At 35.1% G+C, this 21340-nt stretch overlaps 1 protein-coding gene across 1 annotated transcript in view; it reads right to left on the reverse strand.

Annotated features, from left to right (window-relative positions):
• The window catches only part of HTR2C (5-hydroxytryptamine receptor 2C), a 294503-nt gene that overhangs the window by 167086 nt on the left and 106077 nt on the right, over positions 1–21340 (reverse strand). Inside the window, exon 2 of the mRNA XM_065916414.1 lies at positions 4090–4203. Within this exon, the coding sequence (XP_065772486.1) occupies positions 4090–4124 (35 nt within the window). The 5' untranslated portion in view covers positions 4125–4203. The remainder of the gene's footprint in view (positions 1–4089; positions 4204–21340) is intronic.

Consider the following 21340-nt stretch of genomic DNA (forward strand, 5'->3'; position numbering starts at 1 on the left):
CTGATGCTGGGAGGGATTGGGGGCAGGAGGAGAAGGGGACGACAGAGGATGGGATGACTGGATGGCATCACCGGCTCGATGGACATGAGTTTGAGTAAACTCCGGGAGTTGATGATGGACAGGGAGACCTGGCGTGCTGCGATTCATGGGGTCACAAAGAGTCAGACACGACTGAGCGACTGAACTGAACTGAACAACTGAACTGAACTGAATGACTGTCTTATGTGTATTCTGTGTTCAGTAAGTTATTTAATGAATATTAAGCCACAAGTACACTATATGTATTAGCTGTTAAACCCTGATATTTATAGAGAAGAAAATTTCCTCTATTGGTACAACATGTGCTAAAAAATTTTCTGTGCAAGAAAATTGCATGGGGTGATGGAACATATAATGGTACAAAATCCAGAGTCTATGAGTTCTTCATGTAAATATTTTTATTTCATTATCTCATTCACTTGTTCTTTGAACTAAAAATATTATTTCTATACAGGGAAAATATATGTGTGGTTTGACTATTGCTTATTATCAATCACCAGAGAAATTTGAAGTAGCTAACACTAGATGATTATGATGATCATAATTGTATCTATAATATTATACACACACACTACACTTTCTGAACCACCAAAACTGAACACTGAACCTGAAAACTTATTGACATTGTTTAAACTTAAATAAAATATTATAATAATTTTTCACCATATTTAAAAATTATTTCTCTTTATATCTTGTGAATATACTTTCTGTAGTTTAAGATAATGAAGAAATAATGAACATATTTTGACTTACTCATTCTACAGGGGATGAAAACTAGTACTTCAGACATTTAGCTTAAAACTACTTCCTCATTATTCAAAGCTGCCTGATATCCTAAGCATCATGTTTGGGGAAGAGATATACATAGTAATGTTTTCAAATAACGAGAGAAACTCATTCAGTTTTTTCAAATGCTGGATGTATTTTTTCCTGGGACATAAAAATAAGCTAAAATAATATGTGATTCAAAAAATCTATAGCATAGTTAATCTGTGATTAAGCTGTGTAGAAATTATTGAAATAAAGACCCAAATAAATAGAAACAAGGTATTTGCTTTCAGCTTTGATTATTCTGTCACAGTATTTGTTGCATTTGGCATGTGACCAATGTCCTGGCTATATTATCTTAATGATTTTTTTGACCAGTCACTTAACCTTTCAGAACATCTATTTCCTCATCTCTAAAATAAGGATGATCTTTATGACATTGTTCTTGTGAAAATTAAATGATAATGTAAAGTCTCAAAATAATACGTTTGACTTAATAGGCCCTCAGTAAATGTTGGAGCAAACATTCTTTCTGCCTTCAAAGTTAAACAAAAGTATCTTGTGGTAGCTATATCCTAACTCAGTGTACTTCAAAATCTGTCAAAAATTTAAGTCCTAGTTTTATTTTAAGAAGATATTTATGCAGAACTGGGTTCAGATAGTCATTTTAAATCCAAAGTCTTTTCTTGCCTAACTGATGAAAAACATGTTCTTCTGAAATTAAAAAAAAAATTCTAGTTTTTATTAGTTGATGGTCATTTTAGGTAGTCCCATAAGTCTTTCTGCTCAAAATAATATGCTACATCTTCAATTGTCAGTTGCAGAACCACAAGCATATTTATTCTTATGCCTATAGAATATGATCCTAACAGGATATGCAGTGCAACTTCAAATTTTCTAAGTAAATTGCAAAAACATCTAAGTACTTTCATATTTCTGTAACAATGGTAAAATAATGTAAAATAAAATCATATATAACAAAAGTACATGAAAACTATGTTCAATTATGAATTTTAAAATATGAGTATCTTAGAACTTTGGGATAGAAAAATATTCAAAACATTTTGCCTACCTCTACTGGTCAAATACATTTTTATTTTTTATTAAAGAGTCCATTAGACAAATATTAAATTATTGAGGAAGTTTACAGAACCTAAATATATCTTCTGTGAATTATTAAATAAAGTGATATTATTGGGAATAATCCTGACAAGTTTTTACCTAGTTTCAATTCAATTAATAAATTCACTTTGAGCACTACTTATGAGCAAATTTTTATGATTTTTACTGCAGTAAATCCTATTTTCTATAGTATTGTAATCAAGAATTAGCTGTATTCTAATTAAACCTAATTTCTAATATTTACATGCTTAATGAAAACCATACAGTCCCTTTACAAAAGAGGAGTGATTTGGGTCTTGTTTCTAAAGCTCACATTAATTGCTATTAAGCCCACATAATTCTTATAAAGCATGTACACAAAAATCACAGTTTCTGTCTGAACAATTCAAATAATTTATTCATTGCTACTAGATATTTAACGAAAATATAATCTGACATTCTTAGTAGATAAACAATGATAATTTGATTTAAAGGTCTGAGTACATTTTAAATATACTGAGTTTTTGCATGGCATATGACAATGGGCATTAATAGCAGAGATGAATGGGCCCTTATTTCTCTTGCATGGTGCTCAGTAGTGTCTGACTCTTTTTGACCTCCTGGATCATAGCCTGCCATGCTTCTCTGTCCTCGAGACTTCCCAGGCAAGAATACTGGAGTGGGTTGCCATTTCCTTCTCCAGGGAACTTCCCCACCCAGGGATTGAACCTGCATCTCTGGCATGTCCTGACTTGGGAGGCAGATTCTTTACCATTGAGCCACAAATTCTTTCATTTCATACCAGGATAATTTGGTGCCCTTTAAGGTATCCCTAGGGCTTCCCTGGTAGCTCAGCTGGTAAAGAATCTGCCTGCAATGCAGCAGACCCCGGTTGGATACCCGGGTTGGGAAGATCCCCCGGAGAAGGGATAGGCTACCCGCTCCGGTATCCTTGGGCTTCCTTGGTGGCTCAGATGGTAAAGAATCCGCCTGAAATGCAGAATCTCTGGGTTGGGAAGATCCCCTGGAAGAGGACATGGCAACGCACTCCAGTATTCTTGCCTGGAAAATTCTCATAGACAGAGGAGCCTGGCGGGCTACAGTCCATGGAATCGCAGAGTCGGACACGACTGAGCGACTAAGCACACAATATATCCCTATATTTTGATATGTGGAACAATGGCTATATACTAAGCTGATACAGCTACCTGGAGTGGGAACATTGGTCCTTTCATTTCTCCACACCTGGCTCTTCTTTCTCCTTCTTTATCACTGTCCTTCACTCTTTCCTTCTCCTGTCTGCTCTAGTTTACTTGGAATCACAAATCCTTGGGACTATCATCACTGCAATGTACAGTGACATCCAAGATGGACTATAGTGCACATATTGCAGATAATCCAACGTTGATGTACTTTGTGTTTACCTTGCTCTATAAACTTTTTCCTCAGTGAGCACTTTTGTAGAAATCATAGAGGGGATGGTGTAGGAGTAAGGTGATTCAAGGCCTCTCAGTTGTACTGATCAGAGTTTACAGAGCCCTGGATCTTTTTTTTACTATGCCCCCATTCCTCAAAGTGTAGGTTTAGAGGAAAACAATCCAACTTTTTACTAAGTTAAAAAGAAGATACACCTGGATTAGATCACATTTAGAATTGCTCAGTACTTGAATTCAAATTCTTCCTTATCTCTTTTATGTTATTCTATTGATTTTAACTATTGGTTCATTGTCTCAAGGTTTCTGAAAATAGTATTATTTTTCTCTGTCCAGCTACATTCTCCAAACGCTACTCCCTGACTTCTGACCCATTCTTTTGAAACCTCAACTTTCTTCATAAAACCAGAGACATAAAAATGCTTTATTCTCTTGGCCGTTTAGTTCATCTAGGAAGGAAAGAACCTTTTCTCATTTCTACATTTTAGCCATAGAGAAAGCAACCACAGCAACCATAGCATCAGGATTATTTTTACTTGTTTGAACATATGAGTGGTTGTGTTTAATTGGAGTTCAAATTATTGTTTTTCCCCATTTACTATTTTTGAATAGAAAACACCAATGTTAGTCTATTGGTATTCAAGTCATTTATGCATGCTGAGGGAAATATAGCTGAACAATCATATAAAACCTATTTAACATTTTTGAGCAAAACACTCTGAAAAGTTAGTTTTCAAAAATTCCTTACAGGAATGAGTGCACTGCTTTCCTCAGGTTCACCATGATTGCTTCAGTCTTAAGCAACCAAGTTTAAAATTGAGAAGAGGAAATTTAACAGACTGGATTCATTATGCCATCCTTTCTGGGGAGAGAAAAAAAGAAAAAGAATTACTAAAAGTTGAAATAACTTGCATAACATTTAATTAAATAAAAGTAAATATACTTATTAAATGATAAGAAACAATAATACTAAATTTAGCAAACAAATATTATGTCATATAAGTGATAAAAATAGCAAAGAGAATAGATTTTTCATTTATTTACCAATATATGACCATCATGATTTTTCTAAAATTTCTTATATACACTTTTTTATATGGAACTTCTACTAAATCTCACCCGGTTGGAGTACAAATTAGTGTTTTGAAAAATAAATTAAGATATTTTCTTTTTAATTAGCAAACCATTGGAAGAAAGTTCATGATCTAATAATTAAGTAGCATGTATAAAATAAAAAGGTTTCATCTTATAGAAACATGAAAAACTAAAACAAAATTTAAGCCTCTTTATAAAGTGAACCTATTTTATACAACATTTCTAACTTTTTTTTCTTCAGTGAGGCAATCTGTGTTTTCATAGAAAGTTTTATTTATATGTTTGTGTTAACCAACAATATTATCCAAAAGTGGCAACAGAAAAAAAAATGAATTGATTTGTACCCCCCCCAAAAAAAATTGATTAAATTAACTATAGTAAATATAGCAACCACCCTATGTACCAACTAGTTGGTATCCAACAGATAGTATGCTGCAGTCGGGGCACATGGAATAATGTTGAAAATTGCAAACAAAAGGGCAGTTGCACTAGGTGATTGAAACAAAAAGTTTTAGTTTCATTTATTAAGAACTGACAATTCATCTACAGAGGAGTTAGGAAGAAAACGTGACAACTCTGTAAACACCAAAGAATTTCAGAGTGAGTACCTTTGATTTCTGTAGGCTATTTTTGAAGGAGCTATTTGTTGCATTGCAAAACTCTACCAAATATTTATGTAACAGATTATTCACCACTTAGCACTCATTATATTCAGTGTGCTAAAATGTTGGCCAAGAGTAGACTGGATGCAAATTTGCTGAGGATCTCTGCTGTGCTCCTTGTGGAAATAGCATCTTTACACAGAGTGAAACATGTAACTATGAATTTTTACATTGATAATGAAGAAATACTCAGTTTGAATTCTAATGATTAACATAGAGACCTGCTGGTTTTTCTGCCTGGCAATTCTTAATTGGAAATAGAGTGGGCAAAGCTCTCTATTTTTCATCTTGCCTTCTCTATATCTTCTCTTTTTGGATTTTGATTAAACTCTCTTTCCCATACATGCCAAACATGTAACTGTATTCTTTGGGGGGATTGTGAGCTATTTTAAGAGTCAAGATTGTGACATTAAGTTTGCATGTATTGGGCTGTCAATGAGAAAAAATTTAGTTTATGTGTGTAGGAGGGGTGGAGGGAGAAAGAGAGAGAGTTGAATAGCTCAAGAACATGAAATAATATTGAAAGGTCATCTCTTTTGTCTAATTTGTAAGTATTTTCAATGAATATGATAAAAATTTGTCAGTAATCTTTTTTAGTATTTTCAAGTTCCTTTTGGAAATATGGAAATAAAATTTTACCAGAATAAACTGCCTCCCTATATTGCCCGTCTTACTCAATAACACTGTTATTCTAGTCAGTCAAGCTACAAATTTAACTTATTCTCTCTTCTTATCCCTCAACTCTCACTGTGAGATCTTTCAGGGATATCTACACAAAAATCTGCCTCCAAATCATCCCCTTAATTACAGTATGTGAAATGTTCTGTGCATAATTTTACAAGGGGAAGGGATACAAAATCTCTTAGAGCCTTGAATAAGGTAAATTATTAAGAGAAACAAGAAATACCTGTGAGTTCAATTATTCAAATTTGACAGAACTTATGTTTTATAAAATAAAGAAAAGAAATCTTTTATGGAATAACTGACAGTGATTTATTTTTATTGAGAATTTATATTATTCTCATAGAAACTGTTTGGTCATGTAACAACATAACAGTGTTATAAGAATAAACATACATATGTGTAGGTATGTATGTGTATTTGTTTGTGTATGTGTATACATATAATTTTGTGTAGAGGAAAAAACTTTGATTAACTTGAAATTGTCTCAAGCATGATGAGAAAATTACAGATTAAGCCACAGAAATAAATTTAGGATCAGTAAATACCCATTTAGAATGATCTCTTATTTCTTTCTGAAACATAAATTTCAAATGTTTTCATGCTCTCTCGAAATATCTATAAGATCTACAGTTAACAATAACAGTAATTACTTTTGCTAAGGCAAAATTGGGGACAAATATTAGCTTTCATATAGTTCTTGATAGTACACAAGATACTGCAGAATAACCTCAATTAATGTTGAATTTTAATTAATCAAAACTCATACCCTGAGCATTATATTTAATTGATGCCTATGAAATCTATGCCCATATGCTAACATATGTCATATAAAATATGGCATCATCAAATATAGTGTGAACAGTTGAAAACAAGTGGCCCCAAATAGGCTCTGTACGTCACTATATATTCAGAACTGCTAAACCTCAAACTATCAGAATCAATATCACTCAAAGAAATATTTAATAGCCATTATTAATAGTCATCTTGGAAGTGAAAATCTTTTTTAAAAAAGTAAAAATTCTATGGGGAAGAAAGGCTGGCATGAATTAAAAAGAGAAAAACTTTCTTTGACTCTTCCAACAAGACTGTAAGTTAGACTTCAGTTCAGCCACTCAGTCATGTCCGACCCATTGCAACCCCATGGACTGCAGCACGCTAGGCTTCCCTGTCCATCACCAACTCTCGGAGCCTACTCAAACTCATGTCCATCGCATCAGCGATGCCAGCCAATCATCTCATCCTCTGTCGTCCCCTTCTCCTCCTGCCTTCAATCTTTCTCAGCATCAGGGTTTTTTCCAATGAGTCGCTTCTTTCCATCAGGTGGCCAAAGTATTGAAGTTTCAGCTTCAGCATCAGTCTGTCCAATGAATATTCAGGACTGATTTCCTTTAGGATGGACTGGTTGGATCCTCTTGCTGTCCAAGGGACTCTCAAGAGTCGTCTCCAACACCACAGATCAGAAGCATCAATTCTTCGGAGCTCAGCTTTCTTTATAGTCCAACTCTTACATCAATACATGACTACTGGAAAAACCATAGCTTTGACAAGACGGACCTTTGTTGGCAAAGTAATGTCTCTGCTTTTTAATATGTTGTCTATGTTGATCATAGTTTTTCTTCCAAGGAGTAAGCGTCTTTTAATTTCATGGCTGCAGTCACCATCTATAGTGATTTTGGAGCCCCCCCAAAAATAGTCTCTCACTGTTTCCATTGTTTCTCCATCTATTTGCCATGAAGTGATGGGACCAGATGCCATGATCTTAGTTTTCTGAATGTTGAGTTTTAAGCCAGCTTTTTCACTCACCTGTTTCACTTTAATCAAGAGACTCTTTAGTTCTTCTTTGCTTTCTGCCATAAGGGTGGTGTCACCTGTGTATCTGAGGTTATTAATATTTCTCCTGGTAATCTTGATTCCAGTTTGTGCTTCATCCAGCTTGGCATTTTGTATGATGTACTCTGCATATAATTTAAATAAGCAGGGTGACAATATACAGCCTTGACCTACTCCTTTCCCGATTTGGAACCAGTCTGTTGTTCCATGTCAAGTTCTAACTGTTGATTCTTGATCTGCATACAGATTTCTCAGGAGGCAGGTCAGGTGGTCTGGTATTCCCATCTCTTTCAGTATTTTCCACAGTTTGTTGTGATCCACACAGTCAAAGGCTTTGGCATATTCAATAAAGCAAAAGTAGATCTTTTTCTGGAACTCTCTTGCATTTCAATGATCCAGTGGATGTTGGCAATTTGATCTCTGGTTCCTCTGCCTTTTTCTAAATCCAGCTTGACTATCTGAAAGTTCATGGAAGCACCAGGACCCAGGAGAAAGGAACAGTGACCCAACAAGAAACTGACCCAGACATGCCCATCAGTGTCCAGGAGTCTCTGGCGGAGGCGTGGGTCAGCAGTGGCCTGCTGCAGTGTTGGGGGCACTGGGTGCAGCAGTGCATGCATGGCACCTTTTGAAGGAGGTCCATTATCTTCATTACCTCCACCATAGTTTGGCCTCAGGTCAAGCAACAGAAAGGGAACACAGTCCTGCCCATTAACAGAAAATTGGATTAAAGATTTACCGAATATGGCCCTGCCCATCAGAACAATGCCCAGTTTCCCCCTCAGTCATTATCTCCAATCAGAAAGCTTCCATAAGCCTCTTATCCTTATCCATCAGAGGGCAGACAGAATGAAAACCACAATCACAGAAAACTGACCAAAGTGATCACATGGAACACAGCCTTGTCTAGCTCAATGAAACTAGAAGCCATGCCATGGAGGGCCACCCAAGATGGATGGGTCATGGCAGAGAGTTCTGACAAAGTGTGGTCCACTGGAAAAGGGAATGGCAAACCACCTCAGTGTCTTTCCTTGAGAACCGCATGAACAGTATGAGAAGATAGATTTGGGAATTTGTTAATTTCATAGCTAATTGATGTGATTCTTATTTAGCTCTAATATTAAGGACGACTATTAAGGGACCTGGTTAAGATTTCTTTAGCATACAGCTCTGATTCTGACTTCTTTTTAGTGACCTTATAAGGGTTTTGCATGGTCATGAGTTCAGTCATGCTACACCTCTTGCCTTTATTGGACAATAAGCTGATGATTCACTTGGGAGACCAGTACTGTGCTCTCTCTAAGAAATATCTAGTTTTCTATGCCAATTTGCCATCCAAGTGGTGGGAGATTATGACCATCCTTGTGGTCCATTGTGAAGTGAAGTCACTCAGTCGTGTTCGACTCTTTGCAACCCCATGGGCTGTAGCCCACCAGGCTTCTCTGTCCATGGGATTTTCCAGGCAAGAATACTGGAGTGGGTTGCCATTTCTTTCTCCAGGGGATCTTCCCAACCCAGGGATCGAACCCAGGTCTCCCGTAATTTGTGAAAACTACAAAGATGAGGCAGGGAAATCAGTTTTCCACATTATCTCAGTTTTGCACATATTAAATTTAGCTTTTAAGAGAGTATCTACATTGCTGTCTATGCAAAGATAAAAGTAATAACAAGACCATCAACAAGGGGGAAGAAAAAACATGATTTAGGACTCCAGTGAAGTCATAATTGTGGCTTCCCTGTTGGTTCAGCGATAAAGAATCCGCCTGAAATGTGGTAGACCTGGGTTCGATTCCTGGGTTGGGAAGGGCACAGCAACCCACTCCAGTATTCATGCCTGCAGAATCCCATGAGCAGAGGAACCTGGCAGACTACAGTCTCTAGGGTTGCAAAGAGTCAGACACGACTAAAGCGACTTGGCACACACACATGAAAGTCATAATTGAGGATCAGGTTGAAGATCCAACTGTTGAAACAGTAGAGAGTAGATATTAGAGAAAAAATAAAAGAAGAGGGCAGTAAATAAAATTTAAATAATGGGCAAAATGAAAAATGTCAAGCAGATGTATTTTGAGAAGGAACAAGAGTGCATACCAAAATTTACCTCACAAAATAACTACCTCACTAAATAACTAAGTTTCTTTGTCTTCTCAATTCCTTACAAATTTATTTTTTTTTGGTCTAAAAATTAGAAAAACTTCTTGCTTAGCTACTTCTTAGGTCCTATTTCTATGAGTCCTCCATACGCATGAATTAAAATTTGTTTCTTTTTCTCCTGTTAGTTTGTCTTGCCTCAATTTTATTAGTCCAGCAACAAGAACTCAAGAAGCACAGGGGAGTAAATTTCCCTCTCCCTGACAGTAGTAACAGATATTCAGAGAATCTGCCTTAGTGGGCAGAGTGCTCAACAATTTGAAGCTGCTTTCTTCCTGAAAGCTATCCCAGAATTATCTCAATCTAAGAATCCGCATGGGTTTCCCAGGTGGTGCTAGTGGTAAAGAACCTGGTTGCAAATGCAGGAGACTCAAGAGACCTGGGTTCGATCTCTGGTGTTAGAAAGATCCCCTGGAGCAGGAAATGGCAACCTACTCCAATATTCTTGCCTGGAGAATCCCATGGACATAAGAGCCTGGTGGGCTATGGTCCATAGGGTCGCAAAGACTGAAACAACTTAGCATATATGCAAGAATCCACATAGAAGAGTAAAGTGAATGCTTTTAAACAGGGAAACTCATAGAGCAAACCATATGCTAAATCTCTGAGTTGGAGACCAATTTTGACTGATTTGCAGGACTGTATAATAGTCTGTATGATAGTACTTTCATGAATTCAATTATTTATTGATTGCTTATTATGTACCTGGTATTCTGCCAGACACTCTAGCAAAGAAAGTAGACCAGGACCCTACTCTCAGGGAGCTTATATTCTAGTAAGAGATACAGACAACAAGCATTAAAGAAGTAGTTGATAATTTCAGATAGAAAGAACTGCTGTGAATAAAATGGAATGGCATAGTCAGATTAAGAGTGACTGGGAGAAGTACTTCAGATGGACCTATGTATGTAGCCATAGCTTGAGGTTAGATATTTTAAAAATATTATAGTATACTAGTAATACGAGTCAGCATCTGTTGGGTCTTGTCAATCACAATAAAAAAAAAATCCAGTCCTTTTATTTTGGTGAATTAAGCACATACGTGTCAGTGGTGGGAACAGTTCAAAATTTTCTCAGTTTGATTTAAATTTCACAAACTAGAAGGGGAAACTGTCTTTTTAAAGATACTTAACATTCAATTCAGCTGCAAATTAAAATGTGTTCCCACTTACATAATACATTGGTGTCTTCTCCCCCATAAGCAACTCCCATTTCCCATCTCATTAGGTTGTGATCACAAACTTTTGGCTATTATAGCAGGCCCTTTTAGCTGTAGGGGGATCCAGTCGAGTCAGAAAAGCGAAAAGTTCAATCAGTTGCCCACATGTATTTATTGCCAAATATCAGGGTATTTGGATACATCTGGACAGCCGAATGAACTCTTAACTTCTCGTTTTTCCAACAGCTCTTCATTTCACAGCTTCAGAATCACCTATATAATGGGAAGAGAAACAAACAAAAAGCCACTTTGGAGTGGAAGGCTCAGTCTAGGGCTGGTTTTGCTGTTCCAGCTATAAAAAGCAACTGTTACTATTGCTTTATAACTTATTATTGTTCAATGCATATAAATTCCAAAAATTGAGCAATACCTTTAAAAAAACAAATTAATAATGTGAAAATAAAGTTTATTACAAGTACAAAAAATTGAGACAAATTGAAAGTTAATTGTATAACCAATAACATATAATGTGTACATCATTATAGCACCATTCAGTCCCCTAGATGTTAAATATGTGAGGTATAGGAAGAAGGAAATGAGGTTGAGAGGTGGAAAACCCAGGTTCTAGTCTTGATTTTTATCACTTAGTTGATGTGTGGTTTAGGATAAGTCACTGAACCAATTTGGGTCTCAGTGTTTTCAATCATAACATGAAAGGGTTATGATAAAGTATCTCTATCCTTTCTGACTCTGAAGTGCTGTGATTCTGGTTTTCTTCATAAATATTGGACATTATTCCCTGCTATCTTACATATAAGATACTTCTAAATAGCTAAGTTTGGTTGCAACTACATTCTACTTCTTGTTATTGTCAATTAAATGTAGGACATGACATTCATCTGAGAAAGTCTCTTGATTTGAAAGGAATGTGAAAGTGATTTTTACCTTGAATACTCTCATGATACAGCCTGCACAGTGCACAAATTAATGTTCATGTTTTCTGCCCCATCTCTTCTTTCTGCTTCCTTAAATGATTTTTAAATGTGTACCTCATTCTCAGAGGATTAGGAGAGACTACACAGACACACAAATTTTAAAACAAAATTATTTGTAATTTTCTGATTTTATAAAGTGGTATGCCTGGGATACTTTACAGAAAAGTGAATTATAAGAAGTACTAGCCAGTTTCACATCTATCTAAAGTTTTACTTCTGTTTTACTGGTCTAATGCTCAACTAAACCTGATTGCTTCTTTGTGTACTCTTCTTCCATTTTATTTATTCACAGAGAAAAATGGTACATCAGTTCAACACCTTTGAAAATACTGTTCCTTGCACCAACTCTGTGAACTTCATATCAGATGATGTCAATATTTTTAGATGTAACAGGGATGCCTATTTTATATAAGTCCTCTCAGTGAGATCAAAGTTAAATATCAGACCACAAATGACATGTAATATGGCTTCACTTTTTTCCTAACTAGATGCATGAAGAATTCTGCTAACTACTCTCCCAGAGTACCTCCTGTTAAACTCAATTTACAAAAATACAATCTGTCAAGTAGCTCAAAACCAACATAAGCCCTCAAGTTCTTTTGCTCATGATTTCAAAGTGTGATTGTGTGTGGTATTCTGGGGCTGGGGAATGAAAAGAAAGGTGACATGGATACACAAATTTTATCATCCTCCATAACACCATAATTTCACAAGTGGAAATCATTTCATAATGATTCAAAGTCCCTTTGAGTGGTTGAATATTTTCATTCATGTTTTCAAGGAAAATAATTAATTTACCTAATATTTAAAATCTATGAAATATTGATCACTGTAAATTTGACCAAAATAAGCAATTTATGAGATAACAGCTGCTTAGTAACAGCAACACCAGTTTTTACATCTCACTGAAAAATTATTTTATATATAGGCAGTTACGACTGTTTCATCCACTCATGTGCCACATAGTTTTCTGTCACATAGATTCATAGTATAATATAGACCAACTCTAGGCAACTTTGCTAAAATATCACCATGTTATTCTAAAGTTTCACCCAAAGTTAAAGTAAATCTAAGAGGAAAAATATTAAAAGGTATTTCTGAGACAATGTTGAAAATGTGAATATAAACTGGAATAGTAGGTGGTACCAATGAATTATTCTTAAAATTATTACATATAGTAATTACATCATGGGTATGTAAGAATATACCCACAATTTTAGAAACACATACTGAAGTAAAGCACAATGATTTAAAATAATTTAATAAAGAGAGTAGGAGAGAAAATGATAGATGAATCAAACTTTGAAAAATCTTATTCATTATTAAATCTGGGTGATGGTACATGGAGGATCATTATACTATTGTCTCTACTACTGTGTAGATTTGAAAATTTTTTTCAAAAGAAATTATAACTACAAATGATAAATGCTTTCAGGTTATATAGCATGAAAAATACTTAGTTTTCTCAAAGATGGAAGACCTCATTGTTTTATGCCCTACCCAGTTTTTGTTTTTAGCACTGTAATGTGCTACCAGTCCAGTTGTTAAAAACAAAACACACAAATATTAACCATCTCTAAAATGATGAAGATAGTGCATTTTCTCTAGAAAAAAAAGTTGATCTTTCTAGATAGTGTAAAATTATATAGGCATATTTCTTCATTGACAGCTTTCTTCCCAGTGGGTATGACAACAGCATATTTTGAGACAAGTAGTCCTTGAGTGAACCATATTTCCAATACTAATTCATTAATGTCTTTTCATCAATATACCCTCTGCACTTTAACAATGGCTTACAACAACTTGAAAGCTCTCATCTAAACTCTCAAGAAGAAGTGAAGTGAAGTGAAGTCGCTCAGTCATGTCCGACTCTTTGCGACCCCGTGGACTGTAGCCTACCAGACTCCTCCGTCCATGGGATTGTCTAGGCAAGAATACTGGAGTGGGTTGCCACTTCCTTCTCCAGGGGATCTTCCCAACCCAGGGATGGAACCCCGGTCTCCTGCATTGCAAACAGACAGTTTAACCTCTGAGCCACCAGGGAAGCCCTAAGCTCTCAAGGAGTCACTAAATACAGGGCGTGGCTCTAATTTGGTAAAAGGCTTAAAAATCTTGCAGGACAACAATGGTGATCATTTAGAGGAAGGTGACTGATGGTAAATAAGGGTTTCTGACAGCTTCCCATGTAGTATGCATATTATATTTCAATTTGCTATGGATTTCTCTAGCAGCTGTAGATTCAAAATTAGTTCCATCATGCATGACTGGGCATAATTTTTAATATCAGTAACTAGATATATTGAAATTTTGCACTGATTAAAGGTATTCATTTCTCATTGAGAATACTTTGTCCACTCAGCAAATTTATAAAGGAAAATACATTTGGTGCAAATCCTCACTGAGGTACTGTGTGACCCCTTTGGCTCATATGTGGTTTTTATAGACCTTTGAAATTATGCTGGGAAATAGGTTAATAAGAGTAGTTTCTTCTTTTTTCTCTTTTCATGGACTCAGTATTTCATGATATCACAGGAAATGGCATTTAAATAATGCTTTCCTTTTCCAAACTGCATATGATACTGACTAAATTATGCATTTGTTTAACAAAAATACATGCATCAACATGAACATTTGTTCCTCTTTAAGTAGTAAGTCATAGGCGGTGTTACTTCTATTGTTACATTTCAAAAACTCGCACAGGGAGTTCTATTTTCTTATATTACAAATAACAATTTCTAGGTTAAAGTTATAAGGGCCTATTTTTTTCAAAGTGCAGGTACAGTGCTAATAAAATTCACATTTAATGACCACCTACTGTGTCCTAGGCATGATGTTCATTAGTTTCATCTAATTTTAAGGTCCACAAGTCATTTTACAGAAAAAGAAATCACTAGTTTCAGAGAGGTTAAGCAGTGTTTCCTAGTAAATAGCAAGTCAAGATTCTAAAAGAACATATTGGGCATTAAAAAAAAAACAACCCAGCACATTTAGAAAGACAGTATAAGCAGAGAGTTTATGTACTCATCAGGATATTGTTCATTTAACACAATTATTTGATGCCTAGTATGTACTTGACAATATTCTAGACACTTGGAATGCAACAGTAAATCAAAGACCCCTGCCTATGTGAGGATTACATTTTTGTTCTCTGCTCTTGTTCTTCCTTGTTCTTCATTAAAGAAGCATATATGATATAAATTGGTACAATTTCTAAACATTTTCAAGATTTTACTCATCTCTTCTATAAATAAAGGAATAAAAGTTCTGCAAGCTACTTTTGGAAATTACCTCAGTTCTTAAGATTACTGAATAACATATATGTGATTTTATACCCACTGCTGTTCTCTATTGAAATTTAATTTTTTCCCACCATCTGCTGGGTATTGGAGTTCTGAAATAAAATCAGTTGTCATCAAATTACTTGTTATTATAAGAAAGGTTCCTTGAGTTTTAAGATCTTATTTTAAATTACTAAAATATTTTGGTCTAAATTAAAACCATCTGTATAGAAAAACAACTTAAAAAAAATAAAAGCCAAAGATAGAGGAGTTGGCAATATAGTGCCTCTGTAACTAATTGTATCACATTGCATATATATAGACTTGAAAAATTCTACAGATTCCACAGAACACCTGCTACTCAGAGAAAGCCAGAAATTATCTAAATGGTCATTGCAATTAACTTGCCAAAAACTGAGAATGTACATTCATAAAAGAAGTACCCAGCTCTTGCCAATATTTGTGGAAACTTATTCATCAGCTTCCCACATACCTTTTGGCTCAATACTTTGCATCTGGCAGTAGAAAAGCTCTTAGTATGAAACTTTTTATATTTCATGCCACTGAATCTGTTATTGTGGTATACCCTGGTAAGTGTTACTATGTAAGTCACCAACTGTCACTCTAAGATATGTAGAGAGAAGAATAAAGGATCTTTCTGATGAAGTAATTCCTGTAGAAACTTTTCAACATGAAAAGATGATGAAAAATGAATGAATAATAATTGTTTCCATTTACTAATTTATTATTATATGTCAAACGCTGTGAGAAATACTTCATATACTTTTTCCTCAATCGTTGCCATGACAACAGTGCAATACCAAATTAAAAAATAAATTGAGACATTAAAATAACACATATAGATTGTAAATGGTAGATATGGATTCAATTTAAAAATTGTTCATTCCAATGTCTATATTCTTTCACTCTGTACCATTAATGCTTACAATTGTTCGTTGAGTCCTGCTAGAAACTATTGGGTTGGCCAAAAAGTTTGTTCGGGTTTTTCCATATGATCTTAGGGAATACCCCGAACTAACTTTTGGCCAACCCAATATAAAATTCTCCAAGTTGAACACTGTACCTGTCAATTTCTATGTCTTAATAACTACACTCTCAGGGAAGGTATTGAAAGGGACATTCAAAGACCATCTGACTCCCTGTTTTGACAGTTGAAGCAACTGATCCAGAAGGGATAAATGACCTGTCCAATGTCCTGCTGTTAATTCTTATTGGTGCCAAGATTAGAAGCAAGTCTCCTATTCTCTTTTCAGTCCTTTTATGCTCAGTCTTACCAAGAGGAAAGGGCCTCTAAGAGTCACAAATGTTTAAAGTCTTACTAGTATCAGTGTCTTATATCTTCCCTTTAAATAAAAGAAGTGAAGAAATTGTCATAGACTGCACAATTAAATGCAGTAGAAAGCTACTTTGGAGTGCATTCCTGAACATCTCACTCTTGAAATATTCAATAAAAGGAAGTCAGGCAGAAAGGCAGGACAAAGAAGAGAAGGTGAGAAGAAAGACAAGGAGGGAGGGGGAGAGAGAGTAAGGGACCAGAAAGAAGAAGTGGAAAGAAAACTGTTCTCAAATCTGTATTAATTCCTAGATGTCTGGAAGCCCCACATGGCTGCGTTACACATACTGTTCCAGGGACTAACTCTGGCAGGAATAACTGGCAGAACTATTCTCAAACATAAGTTGTTTATGCAAAACTTTGTTAAATCTCACAGTTGCTTTCTCAATCATTTAATTTACTCACAACAATAGCAAAGGGACAAAGTGATTTCTGGGTACAATTAACACTTCCATGACTAGAGTAAAAATGTAAAGAAGGCAATTTTGCTCTGTTGGAAAACACACTAGTTATTGTATCCGAACAAGTAGTATGGAGATAATCCCCACAACAAATAGTTCTAGATTATTATTTTAACACAATTTGTGAATTTAGCATAACTGACACAGTTATAGGCAAACATTTAAAATGAAGGAAAGATAGCTTTCAGCTTTGGCGAACTAGGATTAACCCAAGTGAGTCACATGATTACATTGTTTAATTGCATCAGTAGTTTTGAAAGCAGAGACTCTTTTCAAGCAATGAAGTGTTCTATTATAGTTGCCAAATAATGTCTTCTTCTTCTGGGTCATGTAGTTAAGTACATATAAAAAGTCTTTTGTCCATTTCATGTGAAGTTGAATAATGCTAAAATTTTTGAGTCAGGTAATCTTGGAGGACATTTTGTCTCTAAACCTATAAGATAAGATGTGTAAAATAGTGGGGAAAGCTGACTTTGTTATTAAAAAAAGACAGAAGCATATTGTATTTGAATGAACATTGAGTTTTGTGATTCAAGGATAGAAAGTTGAGTACAATTTTTACTTCTGAACATTATAGCTTTGGCCAACTCATTTAATCCTTCTGTGTCTTTTAAATTCTAGTGTGTGGCCAAATAGCTGATATTGCTCTATAGAAAGCTAAATGATTGGCAGTTATCAAAGAGGTATGTTGATTTTATGTGAAATTGCTCTACAGAAAGCTAAATGATTAGCAGATATTAAAGAGGTATGTTGATTTAATGAACAAGGGCATTTTCTGAAATTAGTCAATAGAATCATCTAATTATTTTAAAATCATGGTCAGTGTAATATGATTAGGTACCAAACTATTTTAGTTAATGTTGATTGCTTTCCTAATATGAAGCTTTAACAAAATATATTTGTAATGAATGTCTCACAATAAAAAAATATTGCATCTGGACTTCTTTTCTTTGTCTTCAAAGATTGGGAGGGAAACCAGTTAGTTAGAAATTGTTATGATACCTTTATATAAGTAGTCTTACCTTGAAAAAAAAAGGGCAAAGTTGAAATCAGAAAGAATGAATTGATGTATTTGTGCTCAACTAGAATTGAAATCTCTAGGATTTTTATGATACTCAAATGAGGAGACACAGAAACACTATGAGAATTTACATTTGTAGGGAAAGAAAATCCCTCACATAAACTGTTAACTAAAATATAGGACTAAATGAACTATCAAAAGGAGATATCCTTATGGTGAAAAAATAGCTTTTTATTTTTATTTATTTATTTTTTTAAATAGCTCTTTAATAGCAAGTGAAAAGTGAAAGTTGCTCAGTTGTGTCCAACTCTTAGTGGAATTCTCCAGGCCAGAATACTGGAGTGGGTAGCCTTTCCCTTCTCCAGGGAATCTTCCTGACCCAGGAATCAAGCCAGGGTCTCCTGAATTGCAGGCGGATTCTTTACCAACTGAGCTATGAGGGAAGCCCCTTTAATAACAGGTTCAGCCTAAATACATTCTCTAGTCAGCTTCATCCTCTTTGTGATCCTCTGGATTATAGTACCATCCTGAGCTGAAATTTATAGCCTTTGGCAATGCATTCAAGAGAAGAGTGGTAATGAACAATCACAATGGTTTACTATAAAAGTACATGCTTTCAAATTGATAGGCCTTTTCTATAGGTTTTTTTAAATTAATTTATTTATTTTAATTGGAGGCTAATTACTTTATAATATTGAGGTGGTTTTTGCCATACATTGACATGAATCAGCCACGGGTGTACGTGTGTGCCCCATCCTGAACCCCCCTCCCATCTCCCTGCCCATCCCATCCTACAGGGTCATCCCAGTGCACCAGCCCCGAGCACCCTGTCTCATGCATCGAACCTGAACTGGTGATCCATTTCACATATGATAATATACATGTTTCAATGCTATTTTCTCAAATCATCCCACCCTCACCTTCTTCCACAGAGTCCAAAAGTCCTGTTGTTTACATCTATGTCTCTTTTGCTGTCTCACATATAGGGTCATCATTACCATCTTTCTAAATTCTATATATAAGTGTTAGTATACTGTATTGGTGTTTATCTTTCTGGCTTACTTCACTCTGTATAATGGGCTCCAGTTTCATCCATCTCATTAGAACTGATTCAAATGAATTCTTTTTAGTGGCTGAGTAATATTCCATGGTGTATATGTACCACAGCTTCCTTATCCATTCATCTGCCGATGGACATCTAGGTTGCTTCCATGTCCTGGCTATTGTAAACAGTGCTGCAGTGAACATTGTGATGTTTAGGTCTTTAGGTTTATAGTTCCATTGAAATAATACACTGTTAATACATCTTTATAAAATATGATAGATATATTTAAATATAAATGTCTGTAATGTTATTTTGAGTAAGAATTCCCTTAAGAAGTTTTTAGCACTTCATTTTTTTATTTTTTTAGCAGACACATAGTGAGCACTCAAAAATAGTTCTTGAGCTTTTTGAATTGAAGTTTTAAGGATAACAAGTTCTTAGAAATTTTCTTCCTGAGTTTGGTTAGGGTGGCTGGCTGGTGTCCTTGACATTATGTATTTTCTCTATATGTACAAAAGTAACTGAAATGCTTGTTTTGTTTTATTTAGTTGTTTTTAATAAACTCTAGAACAAAACAGCCTGGACAAATATTAAAATCTTATTCTTTTTAAAATGACTGATTTTTCATATGTCAATTTATTACCATCTAATACTTTTAAAAATTATACATGCTCATTTGGTCACTACTTTTCTCTTGACTGGATTATGCAAAAATATAGACTTCAGCATAAGATGGTACTATAGTCCAGCCTATTTTAGAGGATGAAACCAACTGGAGAGTGTATTTATGTGAACCAATTTTAACAGATCACAATTCTTCTTTGCTCTTAAATCTTGAAATGAGCATAAAAGTGTCAAATACCTGGGTTATTTTTACATTCCAGTTCAGAAAATCAAGACAAGCAAGTGTAGAAAAAACGAGCACATCCCATCTATTTAAATCTTTATATGGATCCAAAGCACATCAGCAAAACATTTTTGAAGCTTCTATTTCAGCAGAGATTTTGTTATTTGAATCAAACAACAATAATAATGAAGAGTCAGTGAATTAGGGGAGGTATGTAATATTCATCAAACTTTGGAACATGACAGAATGCAGTTTTTTATTGACAAAGACAGGTACAATCACATGCCTTCACATCTATTGATAATGATTTAGAGTAGCATGTCAATCCTATTTACACTTAGCCATAATTCATATTCCACTTCAAGGAATAATTCGATGCTTCATTATATTACTTATGTTATTATAAAAGAAAAAGAGTACGAATGAGTACAAAATCACCTGCCAGTATAAACTGCTAAAGTGAAATGAAGAGATATTTTTCTTATGCTCATATTATATATGCTTTCAGATCTAGATTCATGCTTTCCTTTTCACAAAATTCATAATTGAATCATAAGAAATGTGAAAGACTAATATCTGTGGCAGTAACCTTTGATGTTAATGTAGAATCAGATGTATCACAGAAAATACAGTTTCAAGAAAGTACACATTGGCTAGCAGCTTGATATTTCTTCTCTTCCTCCATGAAATTATATGCACAAGAGGATTTTTTTAAATCAACATTTTCATTAAAATGTTGTACAGGCAGACTTTGAAACTATACCTTAGAGTAGTTGTGTTCTTTTTGCAATAGTAGCAAAGGTGATTCACTTTAGCCTTGGTCCTCCCTAAGGAAAAACTCACATGTACCTAAGTGTTAGCAAGGTCCTTAACAAAAAAGCACTTGATGAGGAAAAAATAAAATAATCTGGAAGCAAAGCAACCTAGATGCCCATCAGCAGATGAATGGATAAGGAAACTGTGGTACATATACACCATGGAATATTACTCAGCCGTTAAAAAGAATTCATTTGAATCAGTTCTAATGAAATGGATGAAACTGGAGCCCATTATACAGAGTGAAGTAAGCCAGAAAGATAAAGAACATTACAGCATACTAACACATATATATGGAATTTAGATAGATGGTAGCGATAACCCTATATGCAAAACAGAAAAAGAGACACAGAAGTACAGAACAGACTTTTGAACTCTGGGGGAGAACGTGAGGGTGGGATGTTTTGAAAGAACAGCATGTATATTATCTATGGTGAAACAGACCACCAGCCCAGGTGGGATGCATGAGTCAAGTGTTCGAGCCTGGTGCACTGGGAGGACCCTGAGGAGTCGGGTGGAGAGGGAGGTGGGAGGGGGGGATCGGGATGGGGAATACGTGTAACTATATGGCTGATTCATGTCAATGTATGACAAAACCCAC

The sequence above is a fragment of the Muntiacus reevesi genome, chromosome X, assembly GCF_963930625.1.
Source record: "Muntiacus reevesi chromosome X, mMunRee1.1, whole genome shotgun sequence".
Taxonomy (NCBI): Eukaryota; Metazoa; Chordata; class Mammalia; order Artiodactyla; family Cervidae; genus Muntiacus; species Muntiacus reevesi.